Source organism: Megachile rotundata, chromosome 10, assembly GCF_050947335.1.
Source record: "Megachile rotundata isolate GNS110a chromosome 10, iyMegRotu1, whole genome shotgun sequence".
In the NCBI taxonomy this organism is placed as follows: Eukaryota; Metazoa; Arthropoda; class Insecta; order Hymenoptera; family Megachilidae; genus Megachile; species Megachile rotundata.
Window position 1 is genome coordinate 4074270 of NC_134992.1, and position 18775 is coordinate 4093044.

At 41.4% G+C, this 18775-nt stretch overlaps 2 protein-coding genes across 3 annotated transcripts in view; one reads left to right on the forward strand and one right to left on the reverse strand.

Moving 5' to 3' along the window:
* LOC100877207 (neural cell adhesion molecule 1) overlaps nt 1-18775 on the forward strand; it is a 349161-nt gene that overhangs the window by 126577 nt on the left and 203809 nt on the right. The window lies entirely within an intron of this gene.
* LOC143265289 (uncharacterized) lies at nt 11845-17129 on the reverse strand. Its single transcript, XM_076536570.1, has 2 exons — nt 16626-17129; nt 11845-12905 (listed from the first exon to the last, which is right to left on the reverse strand). The coding sequence occupies exons 1-2, from the start codon at nt 17127-17129 to the stop codon at nt 11949-11951; spliced, it is 1461 nt and encodes a 486-aa protein (XP_076392685.1). The 3' UTR covers nt 11845-11948.

Below are 18775 nucleotides of genomic sequence, written 5' to 3' on the forward strand. Positions count from 1 at the left end.
TTAAGTTAAATTTTATACAAAGAGAGGTGTTGGAGATTTTCAAAAGTTTAATCTATATGTACAAATATTTTTTTATAACGTATTTTTTAAAGACCAGTAATCTTTACTGGTTTTAATTTAACTTTAATCAAAAATTCTTCTTTGGGTGGTTTTGATAAAAATAGTTTTGTCTGATTATTATCGATAGTTGTGATTTTAATGCAAATACGTTTTCTTTATTCACATAATTGCATAACAGTGCAGAAGACCATCTGGATTGAAATCGATGATATTAACAATGTATCGAAAGAAAGCTGAAGTTCCGCCCATAGTATCTCGTCTCGTGAGCTTTGCTTCTTTTGCTGACTTGACGAAAGAAGCAATGAAAAATCACCGCGGTAGATTGCACTCTATGGGACGAACATAAATTTCGTAATGGCTCGATACACTGGAATCGTGGTTGTTTATCAAGGCCATTTTAACTCTGAAGAAATAAAGCCGGATATCTATTAATTTCGGTGTAACGGTTCACTAACCGCCAACAGATATCCGGTGGAATCTAAAGAAAGGTGTATAGATTCCGAGAAGCGTATTTTCCGGCCGTCTACCATCCGAATAGGGTAAGCGAGGGGTAAGAATCGAGAGAAAATATGGTTTGACAGCAGGGATTTCAAAGTGAAATAAGATGGCATTGCATTAACATATACATTCTCCGTTGAAATTTTATTCGACCATTTGCCGCTCCGAAAAAGAATTTCTTGCCGGAGCAGCTCGATATGTTCTGGGATTTAATTCTTTCCTTTCGGAACAGCACACGAATTTTTTAACAAATGGCGCACCATCGGACATTCCCGAGGAGCCGAAACGGAAATAAAATTTTTATTGTTGCTTTTCAACGAACACACAGCGATACTATGAATGTTGCTCTAAGCTAGAGAAACTTTATAAATTATTTGGAAATTTTTTCGAGTCGGAGATCCCATTCTTTTCGCAACTTATCAACCTCGTTGCATTTCAAATATTTAAAATGTGGATAGTTCGTGCTTTATGTTGTGACAATGGTTTCTCTTAAACGTGGTACAGTGAAATAAACGAGTATTCTGTATAGAAGGAAATTTCAGAATATTTCGTTTAGATTATGTGACTTTTCGATAATGTATTTTACATTTTTTAATGAATATAAACAATTTTTATTGGTTTTTAAAAAATCATTTTATTGATAAATTATATTATAGGATTAATAATATTGTAAGGAACAAATATACGTATAGTAACTTCGTTTAGTATTATTATGTATTTATCCACAAATAAAATATGTAACAATAAAGTTAATAAAAATACAAATTTTAGTGAATACAATAAAATTGTTTTAGAACAAAATAAATCATTAAAATATTTAAGTAAACATGGATTTCAACTTATAGGTTTAGCGACACTTTTAATGGCTTAATTAATAGTCCAGAAATTAAGATGTGATCATTCATAAAATTTAATATTCATATATTGTTTTACGTAAATACTCTTCAACTTGCAGTCTAAACCCAACTTAAAATCACAGAATACCAATTAGATATAATATTTCAACTTTTTTCATTTTAATATTATAGCAATAAATGGTAAATTGTAGTTGACGCGCTTGACAAATAAGTCATACGGCAAGAAACAAAATTTGTGTCACAGTCACAAAATACTGTAACATATTACAATACTGTTTGCATTAGGTGTCAACATACCACATTCTACCTGCATCAAAATATATTACACAGTCGCAATAATGTATCGAACTTTCCCACACAGAGAAGTCCTCATGGTAACATATGTTGTAAAGATATGTTTAATAGAAAGTCAAGCAGTAAAGGGTTATTGCCTTAATTTATAATCTATCGATTGGAGACATTCCAGAGACAGATGACGTCCAGGTTTCGTCGAAGTCTGGGCACGCGTGGCGAGTTTGCACGTCTCGTTGTTGGAACTTGTACAGGACAAACTCTTTCTTAAGCGTTAAGGGTGGGTTTTCACGTGTGCGCAGGTGGTCGTTACACCGATAGAACTCGAACGACGTGAACACAGGGCGATGGTCTCTGCAAGGGTTGGTACGACGCCATTGTTTTCGCCTTAACTATAGCGCGGCTTAGTCGGCACCGGGCTAGTCGAGGTGGTAAATTAACAATTAAACTGTAACAGGATTTTCAGTCGTCTACCCGGCGGAAATCCAATACCCGTCGCCTCTTCGGCATCCTTAGAAGCGGCCGCGAGTACCGTGGATAATTAAACGCAACCCCGTATGACCGACATATGGGGTCTCCTCTTCCAGTCTCATCCCAACCGCTTCCTGTTACCTCTATCGTTCGCAGTCCACCCGTGAACACAACCACTCGCCGTCTGGAAATTGGAATCCTGTAATTTATGGTGTTCACCGAGGAGAGGACAGTTGGATTAATGTCTGACTCCTGGATGCACGTGAGCTGCTCGACATCGACTGGACTCGTGTATCGTTATCTGGGGAAATCGACTTTTCGCGGACGTTGCGTTTGCTCACAACATATCGACTGGGATTCGTTTACACGGATTGCTTTTACGCTGGGCCGAAGAGCATGATGAAACGGTGCAGATTTGACGGCGCATATTAACACGGCAAGAACGGAGATTTATGACCATCGCGATGATTACGGGGTTGTGGCAATTCTTATGGGTTCTGCTACTTTTAACCCTTTCAACGCGAATGTAGACTGAAAAATGAAGAAAGTTCTTGCAAATAAGAAAAGTCGTTTGTTCATTGCTCGGTGTATAGCTATATTTTTAATTATGCGTATTAATGTTATTAATATTGAAACATAAAGTAAGATGTGGGCATTTAGTGAGTTAGAAGGTGAGGATTTGAGGATTTGTGAATTCCGAGATTTGGGAATTTAGAAAGTTTGAAATTTATGGATTTTAGGATTTGGAGAATTTAAAATATTACGATTTTGGGGTTTAGGAATTCCGGGACTTGGGGACATTAGAATTTGGAAATTTGTGGATTTTGAAATTTGTGAGTTTTTTGAAATATAAAAATTTGAGTAGTTTGAGATCTTAGGATTCGGGGGTAGAAGATTTAGGAATTTATGAATAAGAACATTTTGAAGTTTAGGGAATTTATGGAGGTTGTAGAGGAATTAGGGAATTTATAGAGGTTGCAGAGATTTTGGGATTACAGGCACTTGTGGATTTTATATTTTGGAATTTTGGAATATATAGATTTAGGGATCTAACGACATGCGAATTTGGGATCTAGGGATTAGATGACCAAGTAATTTGATAAAATAGAACTTGTGAATTTAAGGATCTAAAGACGTAGAAATTCGTCCACATACATGGTATGTCCTGAAAGTAATGTCAGTAAGTCGATTAAAAATCATTTATTTTACTGCTCGTTACAAATGATTAAAAATCTTCAAAATACGCTCCTTCTGCGCCAATACATCGGCTCCAGCGAGTCTTCCAGCTCTCGAATGCATTGCTGTAGGCCTCCTCCGGAATTTCCTTCAATGCCGCCGTACAAGCTCTTTTGATTCCGTCTACTGTCCCGAAAATTTTGCCTTTCATGGGTGTTTTGACTCGTGGAAACAAAAAAAGTCAGGGGGAGCTATGACCGGGCTGTACGGGGGCTGGGGAATCGTTGGCATCCCTACTTTAACCAAATAGTCGGAGACGATAAAGGCGGTATGGGGCGGAGCGTGGTGCAACGTCCAATTGTCTGCCGATATGGTTCGTGACGATGCCATACACTTGAGTTTTTGGAATATTTAGCATATCGGCCATTAAACGAACACTTAATCGTCGGTCTGAGTTCAACAATTCCCTCACTCGAGTCACATTGTCGGCTGCGGTGGTCGTGGATGGCCGTCCGGCACGGTCCTTGTCGTCGACCTCTTCCCGGCCTTTCAAAAACGCCTTGTGCCACCGAAACACTTGCTGATCTAACAGGGCATTTTCTTTATAAGCTGACTTGATCATAGCAACCGTTTCCGTCGCGGTCTTTCCAAGTTTCACACAAAACTTGATCGCAATTCTTTGTTCTAACGAGCGCTGCATTTTGACTTGTACAGTGACACAAAACAATTCTCACGGATAGGCTCGTTCTCACTCTCCGGATTCTTGAAGCACTTTCAGCAGCGGAGATCTATTTAGCTCACTTCTCGTACTACCAATTTAAACCGAAAAAATCGCGGTCCGACGTGAAGTCGCGTCACAATAAAGTCACTGACATTACTTTCAGGACATACCTTGTAGGTATTTGAAGGTTTTGAAATTTAGAGGCTTGAGAACTTACGCATTCGGTATATAAGGATTTGAGTATTAGGGTATTTGGGGATATTTGAATTTACGAATTTGGTAATTTAGAAATTTTACAATCCAGGAATTGGGATACCTACAATTTTGGCAAGATAGAAATTTGTTGATCTAGGGATTTCAGAACGTAAGAATTTGTGGAGCTGGGGTTTCGAGCTTAAAACAAATAGAAGCAAAAAAAAACGAAGGAATCGTTTTTGATAATTAATTTTAATAATTAGAAAATTTGATAATTAAGAAATGTAGAAGTTTAAAGCTACAGTGACAAAAAATTTTTAATTTTACCAATCTATAAATTTAGTCATTCAAAAAGTTAAAAGTTCATTTCCGTGTTACTACATTTCATTTGTAATGAAATGGTAAAAAGTGAAATATAGTAATAAGTACTAGATTATGTTAAAAGTTCTAATAATTTAAATTATTAGCTTCATTTAGAAATATTTAGATAATACTCATTTTAAATTTTCAAATTAGTTCGTTTCTCGTTTACAAATATGTAAGTTCCAAATGCTTAAACAAATTTATAAATCTTCCAATTTTTAAATTTCCAAATTTTCAAGTTCAGAAATTTGACAAAAATTTAGTTAAAAAATATTACTTTCTTATAAAAATAAGATTTTTCAGTTGGCAAATTGAGTACCTAAACAGTCAACATTTACCATTGATGCTTCATGTTTATCTTCATTGTATTTTTTGTAACCCTTAAATGCTCAAAAGGAATCATAGTTTTGAAAATATTTACTTAATTTTGGTAAAGGTAGTATCATATGTCGCAATAAAGTGAGAAACAATCCAGTTTTTCTGACATTTCAGTTCTAATATAGTGATAAGAAAATAAATACAGTAATTATAGTAGTTACTAGATTATTTTAAAAGTTCTTTTCATAACTTAAAGCGTTAACATTACTTAGATATTACTTAAATTTTCGAATTTTTAAATTGGTTCGTTTCTCGTTGATGCTGCACTCTTCAGTTATCTCTTACTTTTCCAACAATGTGCTTATTCTGCCGTAAAGTATGTCAGTTTCTTCTTACACGTCTTGAAAGATGAAAAATCAGAGAAAGCATTTGTGACACGTGACATTACAATGCTTCAAGAAAGGCAACAATACTATGAATGCCTCCGATGACATTTGCATTGTATCCGATTTTGTAAAAGAAACTGAAATTAGGAATGTACACTGTTTCGCAGTTGATATTTTAGCACGTACATAATTACAACTCAATTGTAATTAAATACGTAACCTCTAAAACATCTGGATCGAAATTACAATTGCTGATAACCTAATCTAACATTCTATTTCAAAATATTAAATTTAGTTGCAGAGAAAAATGTGAAAATTGATTTATGGCGAAAGTAAAATAAAAGATTGAAGATTTGAAATCATAAAATTTACTGAGAAATTATCAAAAAATGATAATAAAATAATTATTAACACATGTGAATCTGATAATTAAACACATTAGTAAATCTGTGTACGTTAATAACTGACAGAAAATAATTTTCTGTTGAACACAGTTGTGAATTTTTCAACAAATTGCCGAAAATTTGACCATTTTTTGTCGTAACTGTGTAAAAAGATGGAACAATTTATTTATAATTTAGTAAGGACGTAAAGAAAACTTTTGTGAAAAACTAACAAATATAAGAACGTACTTTAAAACACACATGTAGGTTGTGTGGAATATATAAAGTGTAAGCCATTTTAAAGTGTCGAAAAGATAAAAATAAAACTGTTTGAAATTCTAGGTTCTATTACGCTTTTTCAAAAGAGACGAAACTAAAAAAGAAAAAGAAGTGCAGAGTGGAAAAACTGTGAAAGTGAAAATGGTTGAAAGTGCGAAGGTTTGTACAGGTCTGGTTGCCAAATGAGGGAGGTGATGTTAATCAGCCCTGTGTAAAACCCTGACTAAAAATGCAAATATGGAGATAAATAAAAAGTAATTATACTTTTTGTAGTAATGATTTGATAAAAAAAAGTTGGGGAAATGAAACTGAAATTGAAAAATACACTGCTCAAAAGAAATATGGCATAGAAAAATTTTAGGTAAAAATTGGCCAAATTGGACTAATAATAACTCCGTGAAAAATCATCATAAAATTATGTTCTTTTTTTTAAATTAAAGTTTGAGATCTCTACTTTAAGACCCTGTTGTTCGGTTTTAGATTTGATACATCTCTACCACAATAACATCGTAAATGCCAGGTCATGTTTACTATATTGAAAATTACAAAGTTTTACGAAATACATGGACTTTTTTTGGTGATACTGTTTAAAGGAGCATAAAGTACAAACTTTTATCTTTAATTTCCGGTACATGAAAAACCGCTACCATTTTTTTTCGCAGATACAGCACTTTAAAGAAACCCTTGCATTTATGGCATATATCGCCGACATTAGCATTACCCGATGTCCACATCGAAGAGGTTGCTGGGCGGATTTTGCACATCATGTGGCTCTGAAATGAGCTATTTTTGTGTGCATTTGCGTGTGTATGTTTGAATTCTAATAACGCGTGTCTTCTCCGCGTTATTGAATTACCCCTTGCAGCCGATTATTCATGTTAATGCAAGCTCTAATTTCTTCCTATGGAATGTCATTCCAAATTTGAGTTAAGACTTGCGACGAGTCTTGCAGATTGGCAGGTAGTCTTGTTAAATTTCTGTAGGGTTCAAATCTGGACTTACTGCAGGATGTGGAAGCAAACGAATTGAATTGGGACTGTAAAATTCGAGAATGATTCCCAACGAGGCTTCTGGACGATAATTCAACAACGCGAAGGAAACACGCTTTATTAGAATTTAAACATGCACACACATAGATTCTCACACACAAATACACACAAAATAGCTCATTTCAGAGCCACATAATGTGCAAAATCCGCCCAGCAACCTCTTCGATGTGGACATCGGGTAATGCTAATGTCGGCGATATATGCCATAAATGCAAGGGTTTCTGTAGTGCTGTATCTTTGCGAAAAAAAATGGTAGCGGTTTTTGACATACTAGAAATTAAAGACAAAGGTTTGTACTTTATGTTCCTTTAAACAGTATCACCAAAAAAATGTAGCAAGTCCATGCATTTCGTCAAAATTTATAATTTTCAATTTAGCAAACATGACCTCGCATTTACGGTGTTATTGTGGTAGGGATGCATCAAATCTTAGAGTAGAGATCTCAAACTTTAATTTAAAAAAAAGAACATAATTTTATGATGATTTCTCACGGAGTTATCATTAGTCCAATTTGGCCAATTTTTGCCTAAAATTTTTCTATGCCATATTTCTTTTGACCAGTGTATAATTATTCTATCACGAACATGGCAATCGACATAATTGTCGTAGGCTTTATTTCTTGATATTTAATTTAATTCAAATTATTTTTCTATATAAATACAGCCAGTATTTACACATAAGATTGTTATATATAAATAACGATCGTAATTGAAATAAAAATAGTAGGTATGTTTATCACTATTAAAAATTGTTGAGAATAATGTTTAATAGATACACTTTTTTGTTTCAAATTTTTCGTTTAATGTCTAAACTTCCAGCTTTCTTTTGCAAATTCTTAAATTTCCAAAGCCCTTTTCAGCTTTTTAAATTTGCAAATTTTTAAATTTCCAAATCCCTTTTCAGCGTTTTTAAATTTACAAATTCCTAAATTTCCAAATCCCTTTTCAGCTTTTTAAATTTGCAAATTCCTAAATTTCCAAATCCCTTTTCAGCTTTTTAAATTTGCAAATTCATAAATTTCCAAACCCCTTTTCAGCTTTCTAAATTTACAAATTCATAAATTTCCAAGTCTCCGGATTTTCTATTCTCCAAAACCCAAATTTCCAAATTCTCAATTTATTAAGTATACAAAGTTTTTAATTTTAAAATCTGCCGAATATGAAGGTTGATGAAATCCTCTCTTCATGGACTACCATTTTACCGGAAATGAAGGATGATGAAACCCTTTACCCTTGCACCACCATTCTCCCTAGGGATATCTACCATCCTTGATGTACGAGTTCTTATAACCTGACAAAATTAACGAAGCCGAAAAATAGGATTTAAAAGAGTAAAACCAAAAAATGTACAAAAATATAATTATGAAAGAAAGAAATTATTTTCATTAAATTTACAAAAAATATATTTGAGAAAAATGAGAAAATATGACAAATGAAGAAACTCGCTCAATCAAAAAACACTATTACTAGAATTTTGACGTAGGGAATTACAAAATGGTTGTACAGGCGCAGTACACTGCAGAATTGGATTTTTATCGTTCTTTTAGACGCAAGAGGAGAAAAAACTTAAGTGAGACGTATGTGTCTCGTTGGTCACGAAAGGGTTAACGGGCTTATGACAGGCTTGTTGCTTAATGAGTTTATCGACATTTCCATTAAAGATATGATCGTATTGAGATATAAACAGTTGATACTAGAGAATATGTACCTCTTTACATCTAGATGTATAAAATGTTAACGAATTCTTAACATTTTGACTGCTGCGTCATCAATATGTGGGTGACGTTTAAATTTCCATACAAATCTGTCGCCATTATTAAAAATGATATAGCCGGATAAGGGGGTAAAAGTCGGAGCAACTATATAATATTCTCACAAATAATGCTATCCGGAATGAAAAGGTAAAAGAATATAGATTTGCAATTATTTTTATATATGATATACTTTCATAGAAGAATTGAAAAATTGTATAATAAATTTTAACAAGCTTTGAAACTATAAAAATATAAACCTGGTTTCGTGAAAAATTAAGATAATTATATAACCAAATATCAGATTTTTACTTTTGCGACTGTGTTCCACCACTTCAAAAAATCTTAAAAAGTTACAGATTCATAATCATGACAAAAAATGCCAACTGCAAAGATATAAACGTAGTCTCTTGATAGTTTCTGTTAAAATAAAATTATTTTTACTAAGTAAATTCAAGACTTTAGTAGAAGAAAAGAAAACTACATTTTGTTTGAAAATAAATTTGTATAATTACCGAACGAATTTTATTGAATACGCACTAAAACTATTTGTATTCATTCGACTAAGCTACTTTCAGAATGAAATACTAATTGTACATTTATTTAATTGAATGAACCATAAATTACCTAAAAATTATTCGTGCATAGGCGATCCACACGTATGCATTTATCGCGCAATTTTCAATTTTCCATCAAAATAACGAGGGAACAGATATTTATCAAATAAAATTCATGTTGAAGCTAAAAGTACCAATTAGACTGTAACTTCGAGAAATGCCACATGCATCACTAATTAGGCCATATAGTTGTAATTATTATCACGCGGCATGTGGGTCTCAGTTTACGTGACGCATTTTTTTACGAGGGTGTGTCATAAATATTCCTGCGAGCACATAACGAGGGGCCTTAATTACACTGGAAGCCAGCTACTCCATGTTTGATGTCATACATAACCTTAAAAACAGCACTGCTCGTTGAATGCTTTTGTACGTTATGCATGTTCCTCGACAATCACGGTACTGAGATTTTAAAAATTAGCTGCTAAGGACCGTCGGTATTAAATCAAATTGCCTCTCGTCTCATTAGTAAATAATATCTCTAAGTCATTTTGCAGTTTTAAATAACATCGCGAGAAGAATAAACTGTTACATATAGACAGGCTTCTGTTCTTTTCGAAATGCAAATACGATTTAAAATCACTTAAGAAATGAACAATTCTAAAGTTTAATATTACATTGAAGATACTGGGTGTTAGCAAGTATTAATTGAATTAGATCAATTTCATGATGTTAATTTTCAAGGGTTAGAACACTTTGATGCATTAGTTTTTAAGGGTAGATTTGATGAGTTTAAAAAGTATAGCTTTTGACAGATTATTTTTGACAAAAATATTTTCTGCAAATGAAATGTTTAGGATAGATAGGGACATGTAGGAATAGTCTAAGAAAATATTATTAATTTTTCTTTAGAAATAAACGCGACCAAGAGTGCTCATATTCATAACAATCAAAAAACATATATGATTTTTAATAAGCAGGTTTTTAAAATAAAACTTAAATATTGTAACATCAATTAAATTTAAATCGTTCATAATTAAACGAAATTTTCTTATTTACTGAAAAATACCAAATTTATAATATTGTCGAGTTATAAATTATTTTAATTAAATAAAACCCTTTGTGTGAATTAGATAAAAGCTTGAGAACCATAAAATAACAAGTAATGAAATGTCCGAATTTCTAAATATGAAATTTTATGCACAAAAAGTCTTAAATGTAAAATTTTGCATATGGTCCACATCCTGATAGAATTATATTAATTAAAAATTTGATGCTGCCGTATGGTTCTATCATCAGCAAATGCAAATTTTCCAAAAACGACTTTGCTAAACAGTTACCGAAAATGATATTAGTGAAGCGCAGTTTTGAACATCTGCTTCTCCCGGGTTAAATCGATTCAAGTTTCGAGTGCGTCGCCCGAATTAATGGCCGAAGAGCAGAAAATCTGGAAATTGCCGGCAGAATGTGCAAGATGATTCATTACGTTAATAGATACTTTGATTGTATAATTTTCACAATGGTTCTTACGTGGAAGTTTAAACGAATCGATCGTAGAAAGGCCTGAAGAAATTCTCGTTTCGCAGTAAATGTTCGTGGTTAACGATCTTACCACAGTGAGCCGATAGCTTTTACGAGCTGAAAGTTCACGTCTTTGAAACGGTCGACAAAATTAACAGTAACGTAATCGTGACTCCCAATTTTCTTGCAAATGAGATGGCAACAATACGTTCGATACACCATAGACTGCGTCTAGAACGGCTGTTTCCATGGGAATCTACGAAGTCCTCCGCCTAACAGAAGAGGTCGAAGAGCAAATAAAAACATAATAGAGTTTGTACATGCGATAGCATTTGAAATTAGTATCGAACTGCTTCTGACAATAAGGAATATTATAATAGAGTATTGTTGCACCGGAACAATAGACCCATAAAGCCAACGAACGCATCTATAATAGCAAATAAAATGAAGATAACCTAGAAGTACTATTGTAGGGTCGCATTTAACCTGGCCGAAAGTTAAATCTGCTAACTTGAAGATTTAGAAATTTAGAAATCTATGATTCCAAATGCTAAATTCATGTGTACTGGTGTATGGAGTTTTAAGTGATGTAGCAAATGCAAACTTTGCCATACTACAATAATTCATTTATTTTATCTGTTTTGCTCTGTTGTTAAAAATTATGTTTAAAAACTATCGATTTGTGCTTTTTATCAATTTTCGGATGAGAGCGTATATTCGGAGGTGAGAACTAAAATTGAGGTAGGGAAAAGTTGTCCAATCATCATTTTTGGGTAATGTCGGAGGTTGTTCTGCCCTTTCCTCGGGGTACGTGTTTCGGAAAAAACCCAAGTTGGCATGCAGGTAGTATGAATATTTTGCCTATGATTTATGATGTGTTCATTGTCGACGACTATGAAAGGGAAGTGAATTAGACTTTTTTTTTGCAATTAAAAGATTTATTTAAATTAAAGATACAATATGATCAGTAACAAGGCTACGACTCCATTGGAAATCGTATTTTATACAGTTGTAATTAAGAATTGCATTTGCCTAGTTGTTATCCGTGAAACCAATCCATAATTGAATATTTTTTAGACCGAAACAGAAACGGAAGCCGAAGCATTGATAACAACAGACACGCAATTTTTAGCCAACGCCAAACCTTCAGCAATTACCGATGGCGAAGCGATGAACAGAGGGCAAGATATCGCAACGTCAAAGTAGACCTTCACGATGTTGTAGATAATTTCAATCAAGAGCTCGACAGGTTTGGCTGCTTGGAGGACAGCATGGAGTGCTGCACGAATGGCAGCCTTCACTTGCAAGTCAAGAGAAAGTCCAGCATCGATCGAGGCATTAGCCACAGAAAGCAGAGCGGAGACAAGGTTCTTTCTGGCACGGTCGACGCTTTCCTTCAAGTTCAGCAGAGGAGGCAACTTGTCAGAGCTAGTAACGTCAGGTATTTCTCCAATACCGGAGATACTCCTGTAGTCGATCTTCTCCAATTGTTCCTTAGCGTTGTACATACCAAGCAGATCCAAGCAGACACTATGATCAATGGAGTTCAGAGCAGATGATACTAGCTTGTGGGTGTCGGCCCATTCAACGACGGAGCTGCCCAAACCTACGTCGACGCCGATCCCGACGCCGATACCGAGGCCTAGATCAAAGTCGCTGGAGCTACCCTTCTGTCCGGAGCTGCTGCCGCCCGCCTGACCGGAGCTGCTGCCGCTCGACTGTCCGGAGCTGCTGCCGCCCGCCTGACCGGAGCTGCTGCCGCTCGACTGTCCGGAGCTGCTGCCGCCCGCCTGTTCGGAGCTGCTACCGCTCGACTGTCCGGAGGTGCTGTTGCTCGGATGTCCGGAGCTGCTGCCGCCCGCCTGTCCGGAGGTGCTGCCGCTCGACTGTCCGGAGCTGCTGCCGCCCGCCTGACCGGAGCTGCTGCCGCTCGACTGTCCGGAGCTGCTGCCGCCCGCCTGTTCGGAGCTGCTACCGCTCGACTGTCCGGAGGTGCTGTTGCTCGGATGTCCGGAGCTGCTGCCGCCCGCCTGTCCGGAGGTGCTGTTGCTCGACTGTCCGGAGGTGCTGTTGCTCGGATGTCCGGAGCTGCTGCCGCCCGCCTGTCCGGAGCTGCTGCCGCTCGACTGTCCGGAGGTGCTGTTGCTCGACTGTCCGGAGGTGCTGTTACTCGGATGTCCGGAGCTGCTGCCGCCCGCCTGTCCGGAGGTGCTGTTGCTCGGATGTCCGGAGCTACTGCCGCCCGCCTGTCCGGAGGTGCTGTTGCTCGACTGTCCGGAGGTGCTGTTGCTCGGATGTCCGGAGCTGCTGCCGCCCGCCTGTCCGGAGGTGCTGTTGCTCGACTGTCCGGAGGTGCTGTTGCTCGGACGTCCGGAGCTGCTGCCGCTCGACTGTCCGGAGGTGCTGTTGCTCGACTGTCCGGAGCTGCTGCCGCTCGACTGTCCGGAGGTGCTGTTGCTCGACTGTCCGGAGGTGCTGTTACTCGGATGTCCGGAGCTGCTGCCGCCCGCCTGTCCGGAGGTGCTGTTGCTCGACTGTCCGGAGGTGCTGTTGCTCGACTGTCCGGAGCTGCTGCCGCTCGACTGTCCGGAGGTGCTGTTGCTCGACTGTCCGGAGGTGCTGTTACTCGGATGTCCGGAGCTGCTGCCGCCCGCCTGTCCGGAGGTGCTGTTGCTCGACTGTCCGGAGGTGCTGTTGCTCGGATGTCCGGAGCTGCTGCCGCTCGACTGTCCGGAGGTGCTGTTGCTCGACTGTCCGGAGGTGCTGTTACTTGGATGTCCGGAGCTGCTGCCGCCCGCCTGTCCGGAGGTGCTGTTGCTCGACTGTCCGGAGGTGCTGTTGCTCGACTGTCCGGAGCTGCTGCCGCTCGACTGTCCGGAGGTGCTGTTGCTCGACTGTCCGGAGGTGCTGTTACTCGGATGTCCGGAGCTGCTGCCGCCCGCCTGTCCGGAGGTGCTGTTGCTCGACTGTCCGGAGGTGCTGTTGCTCGACTGTCCGGAGCTGCTGCCGCTCGACTGTCCGGAGGTGCTGTTGCTCGACTGTCCGGAGGTGCTGTTACTCGGATGTCCGGAGCTGCTGCCGCCCGCCTGTCCGGAGGTGCTGTTGCTCGACTGTCCGGAGGTGCTGTTGCTCGACTGTCCGGAGCTGCTGCCGCTCGACTGTCCGGAGGTGCTGTTGCTCGACTGTCCGGAGGTGCTGTTACTCGGATGTCCGGAGCTGCTGCCGCCCGCCTGTCCGGAGGTGCTGTTGCTCGACTGTCCGGAGGTGCTGTTGCTCGGATGTCCGGAGCTGCTGCCGCTCGACTGTCCGGAGGTGCTGTTGCTCGACTGTCCGGAGGTGCTGTTACTTGGATGTCCGGAGCTGCTGCCGCCCGCCTGTCCGGAGGTGCTGTTGCTCGACTGTCCGGAGGTGCTGTTGCTCGGATGTCCGGAGCTGCTGCCGCTCGACTGTCCGGAGGTGCTGTTGCTCGGATGTCCGGAGCTGCTGCCGCCCGCCTGTCCAGAGGTGCTGTTGCTCGACTGTCCGGAGGTGCTGTTGCTCGGATGTCCGGAGCTGCTGCCGCTCGACTGTCCGGAGGTGCTGTTGCTCGACTGTCCGGAGGTGCTGTTACTCGGATGTCCGGAGCTGCTGCCGCCCGCCTGTCCGGAGGTGCTGTTGCTCGACTGTCCGGATGTGCTGTTGCTCGGATGTCCGGAGCTGCTGCCGCTCGACTGTCCGGAGGTGCTGTTGCTCGACTGTCCGGAGGTGCTGTTGCTCGGATGTCCGGAGCTGCTGCCGCTCGACTGTCCGGAGGTGCTGTTGCTCGACTGTCCGGAGGTGCTGTTGCTCGGATGTCCGGAGCTGCTGCCGCCCGCCTGTCCGGAGGTGCTGTTGCTCGACTGTCCGGAGGTGCTGTTGCTCGACTGTTCGTGGCTGCTGCCGCTCGACTGTCCGGAGGTGCTGTTGCTCGACTGTTCGTGGCTGCTGCCGCTCGACTGTCCGGAGGTGCTGTTGCTCGACTGTTCGTGGCTGCTGCTGCTCGACTGTCCGGAGGTGCTGTTGCTCGACTGTTCGTGGCTGCTGCCGCTCGACTGTCCGGAGGTGCTGTTGCTCGACTGTCCGGAGGTGCTGTTGCTCGACTGTTCGTAGCTGCTGCCGCTCGACTGTCCGGAGGTGCTGTTGCTCGACTGTTCGTGGCTGCTGCCGCTCGACTGTCCGGAGGTGCTGTTGCTCGACTGTCCGGAGGTGCTGTTGCTCGACTGTTCGTGGCTGCTGCCGCTCGACTGTGCGGAGGTGCTGTTGCTCGACTGTCCGGAGGTGCTGTTGGTCGACTGTCCCGAGGTACTGTTGCTCGGATGTCCGGAGCTGCTGCCGCTCGACTGTCCGGAGGTGCTGTTGCTCGACTGTCCGGAGGTGCTGTTACTCGGATGTCCGGAGCTGCTGCCGCCCGCCTGTCCGGAGGTGCTGTTGCTCGACTGTCCGGAGGTGCTGTTGCTCGGATGTCCGGAGCTGCTGCCGCTCGACTGTCCGGAGGTGCTGTTGCTCGACTGTCCGGAGGTGCTGTTACTCGAATGTCCGGAGCTGCTGCCGCCCGCCTGTCCGGAGGTGCTGTTGCTCGACTGTCCGGAGGTGCTGTTGCTCGGATGTCCGGAGCTGCTGCCGCTCGACTGTCCGGAGGTGCTGTTGCTCGACTGTCCGGAGGCGCTGTTGCTCGGATGTCCGGAGCTGCTGCCGCTCGACTGGCCGGAGGTGCTGTTGCTCGGATGTCCGGAGCTGCTGCCGCCCGCCTGTCCGGAGGTGCTGTTGCTCGACTGTCCGGAGGTGCTGTTGCTCGGATGTTCGGAGCTGCTGCCGCTCGACTGTCCGGAGGTGCTGTTACTCGAATGTCCGGAGCTGCTGCCGCCCGCCTGTCCGGAGGTGCTGTTGCTCGACTGTCCGGAGGTGCTGTTGCTCGGATGTCCGGAGCTGCTGCCGCTCGACTGTCCGGAGGTGCTGTTGCTCGACTGTCCGGAGGTGCTGTTGCTCGGATGTCCGGAGCTGCTGCCGCTCGACTGTCCGGAGGTGCTGTTGCTCGACTGTCCGGAGGTGCTGTTGCTCGGATGTCCGGAGCTGCTGCCGCTCGACTGGCCGGAGGTGCTGTTGCTCGACTGTCCGGAGGTGCTGTTGCTCGGATGTCCGGAGCTGCTGCCGCCCGCCTGTCCGGAGGTGCTGTTGCTCGACTGTCCGGAGGTGCTGTTGCTCGGATGTCCGGAGCTGCTGCCGCTCGACTGTCCGGAGGTGCTGTTGCTCGACTGTCCGGAGGTGCTGTTACTCGGATGTCCGGAGCTGCTGCCGCCTGCCTGTCCGGAGGTGCTGTTGCTCGACTGTCCGGAGGTGCTGTTGCTCGGATGTCCGGAGCTGCTGCCGCTCGACTGTCCGGAGGTACTGTTGCTCGACTGTCCGGAGGTGCTGTTGCTCGACTGTCCGGAGGTGCTGTTGCTCGGATGTCCGGAGCTGCTGCCGCCCGCCTGTCCGGAGGTGCTGTTACTCGACTGTCCGGAGGTGCTGTTACTCGGATGTCCGGAGCTGCTGCCGCTCGACTGTCCGGAGGTGCTGTTGCTCGACTGTCCGGAGGTGCTGTTGCTCGACTGTCCGGAGGTGCTGTTGCTCGACTGTCCGCAGGTGTTGTTACTCGACTGTCCGGAGGTGCTGTTGCTCGGACGTCCGGAGCTGCTGCCGCTCGACTGTCCGGAGGTGCTGTTGCTCGACTGTCCGGAGCTGCTGCCGCTCGCCTGTTCGTAGCTGCTGTTGCTCGACTGTTCGTAGCTGCTGCCGCTCGATTGTCCGGAGCTGCTGTTGCTCGACTGTTCGTAGCTGCTGCCGCTCGACTGTCCGGAGGTGCTGTTGCTCGACTGTTCGTAGCTGCTGCCGCTCGAATGTTCGTAGGTGCTATTGCTCGACTGTTCGTAACTGCTGCCGCCCGCCTCTCCGGACCTGGAGGCGTTGACTCCTCCGGAGCTGGAAGTGCTCGCTCCTGCGGAGCCGGAGGTGCTCGATCCTCCGGAGCTGGAGGTGCCCGCTTCTGCAGAGCCGGAGGCGTCCGCCTTTTCAGAGGTGGAGGTGCCCAAACCTACGTCGGCGCCCACATCTGCGCCTACACCTAGGCCGAGGGCGCCACCCAAATCTACGCCGAGACCGGCGCCCAAATCTGCGCCGATGCTAAGTCCCCTCTTCACTGCCACGTGAGCGCAGGCTACGCCAATGAGGGCGAAAAGAACGATGTGTTTCGGTACCATGATTGCTGAGGAATGTCGTAGCTGGTACTGATGCCTTGGTTGCGGTACTGATGCGTTCGTTCTCGATTAGTCGAGTCTTTATACTAAACCGATGAATACTATCGTCGGAGGAACAAAAGGTTATAACAATGCAGCGCACCTGCGCTCATTGTTGCATTTTAAAATGTAACATCTTGATCAGTTCCGTTTGAATTAGAAATTTGACTTATTGTTCAATATCGCATCGAAAATGTGACTTTTAATTACATCATGGATAATTAATACATTTGTAATGCTTATGCATTATGGTAACTTTTCAGTTTAATTGAAGTAACACGTTGATAATAAGAAAAATGATCATTTTGTACGTCATTTTATTGTTCTCTTATCGTGCATTAACTCTATAAATACGGACAAATTGTATATGCTTATGCATTATTGTAATTTCTCAATTTAATTGAAGTAACATGTTGGTAATAAGAAAAATGATCATTTTGTACGACGCTTATTTGTTCTCTTATTGTGCATTAATTATATTAATACAGACAAATGTATGTATGCTAATGTCATTATTAGCAATAATTTGCACGTGGAACACCAGAAAATTACTACAATAACCTTGGAATTCTCGAGTATGCAAGTCTTCGAATTTTCAAAGTTTCGGACTCTTGCAATATTTTTTGAACTTAAAAATTTTTTATTTTTTACATTATACTTCTATATTCAATATTTTCTAATTTTTACATTCTACTTCAGTTTTTAAAGAGTGCACGTTTCTCTGAGGATTTAAAATAATGTCTTGAAAAGAGGAAATAAAAATTAGAAATTGGGATTCAGAAGAAGACCCTTCCTGGTTGTAAAATGACTGTGCTCTTAACACCAAAAATTGAGAAATTGAGAAATTGAGAAATCTGGGAACCCAGAAATTAAAAAATTTAAAAATTATAAAATGTAAAAATTTATAAATTCAAAAATCTAGATGTTTTCTAATTTTCCAGTCTACAAACTTTCAAATTTAGAAGTTTTTAGGGTCACAAGTTTCCAAGTTTTCTAAATTACAAATTTTCTCATGAAGAAATTTTGAAATTTAAGTGCTTTAAAACTTTTGGAAGGTCTACCTAATAATACATTTCAGTGATATTGTTGATGATTATATTTCATTTCAATATTATAACGTATTACGAGCGTCCGCAGTTGGTGGGGAGAAAAAAAGAGCGCGGTGCGATTCACAAAAATTCGAGAGACACGCAGTCCTCATTAGAAGCGCGTAGAGTGATGTACGTTTTTACATTGATACTTGTTCAAGTGATTACATTATTTTTCTTCGAATTCTCTAATAAACTGTAAGTGAAAAATCAATTAAAATGTGGTTCAATCGACAACAGATATTCATAATTACATTTATTAATCGTTAAATTAATGAAAAAAATTCTACAAGTTATCTTGTTTCTTTCCATAAACAGAATATTTTATAAATATTTCCAAGAAATTTTTAAATTCACCTTTTTCAAAAACAAAGGTAAAAATATAAAGCATTGCATTTTATATTGTCAACTAATTTTCAGTATTCAATTATTAGCTTGCAAATTGACTGTACATAACTATAACATTATCAATATTATTGGTATTTATTAATAAACTGAATTTACTTTGCACATTCGATATTT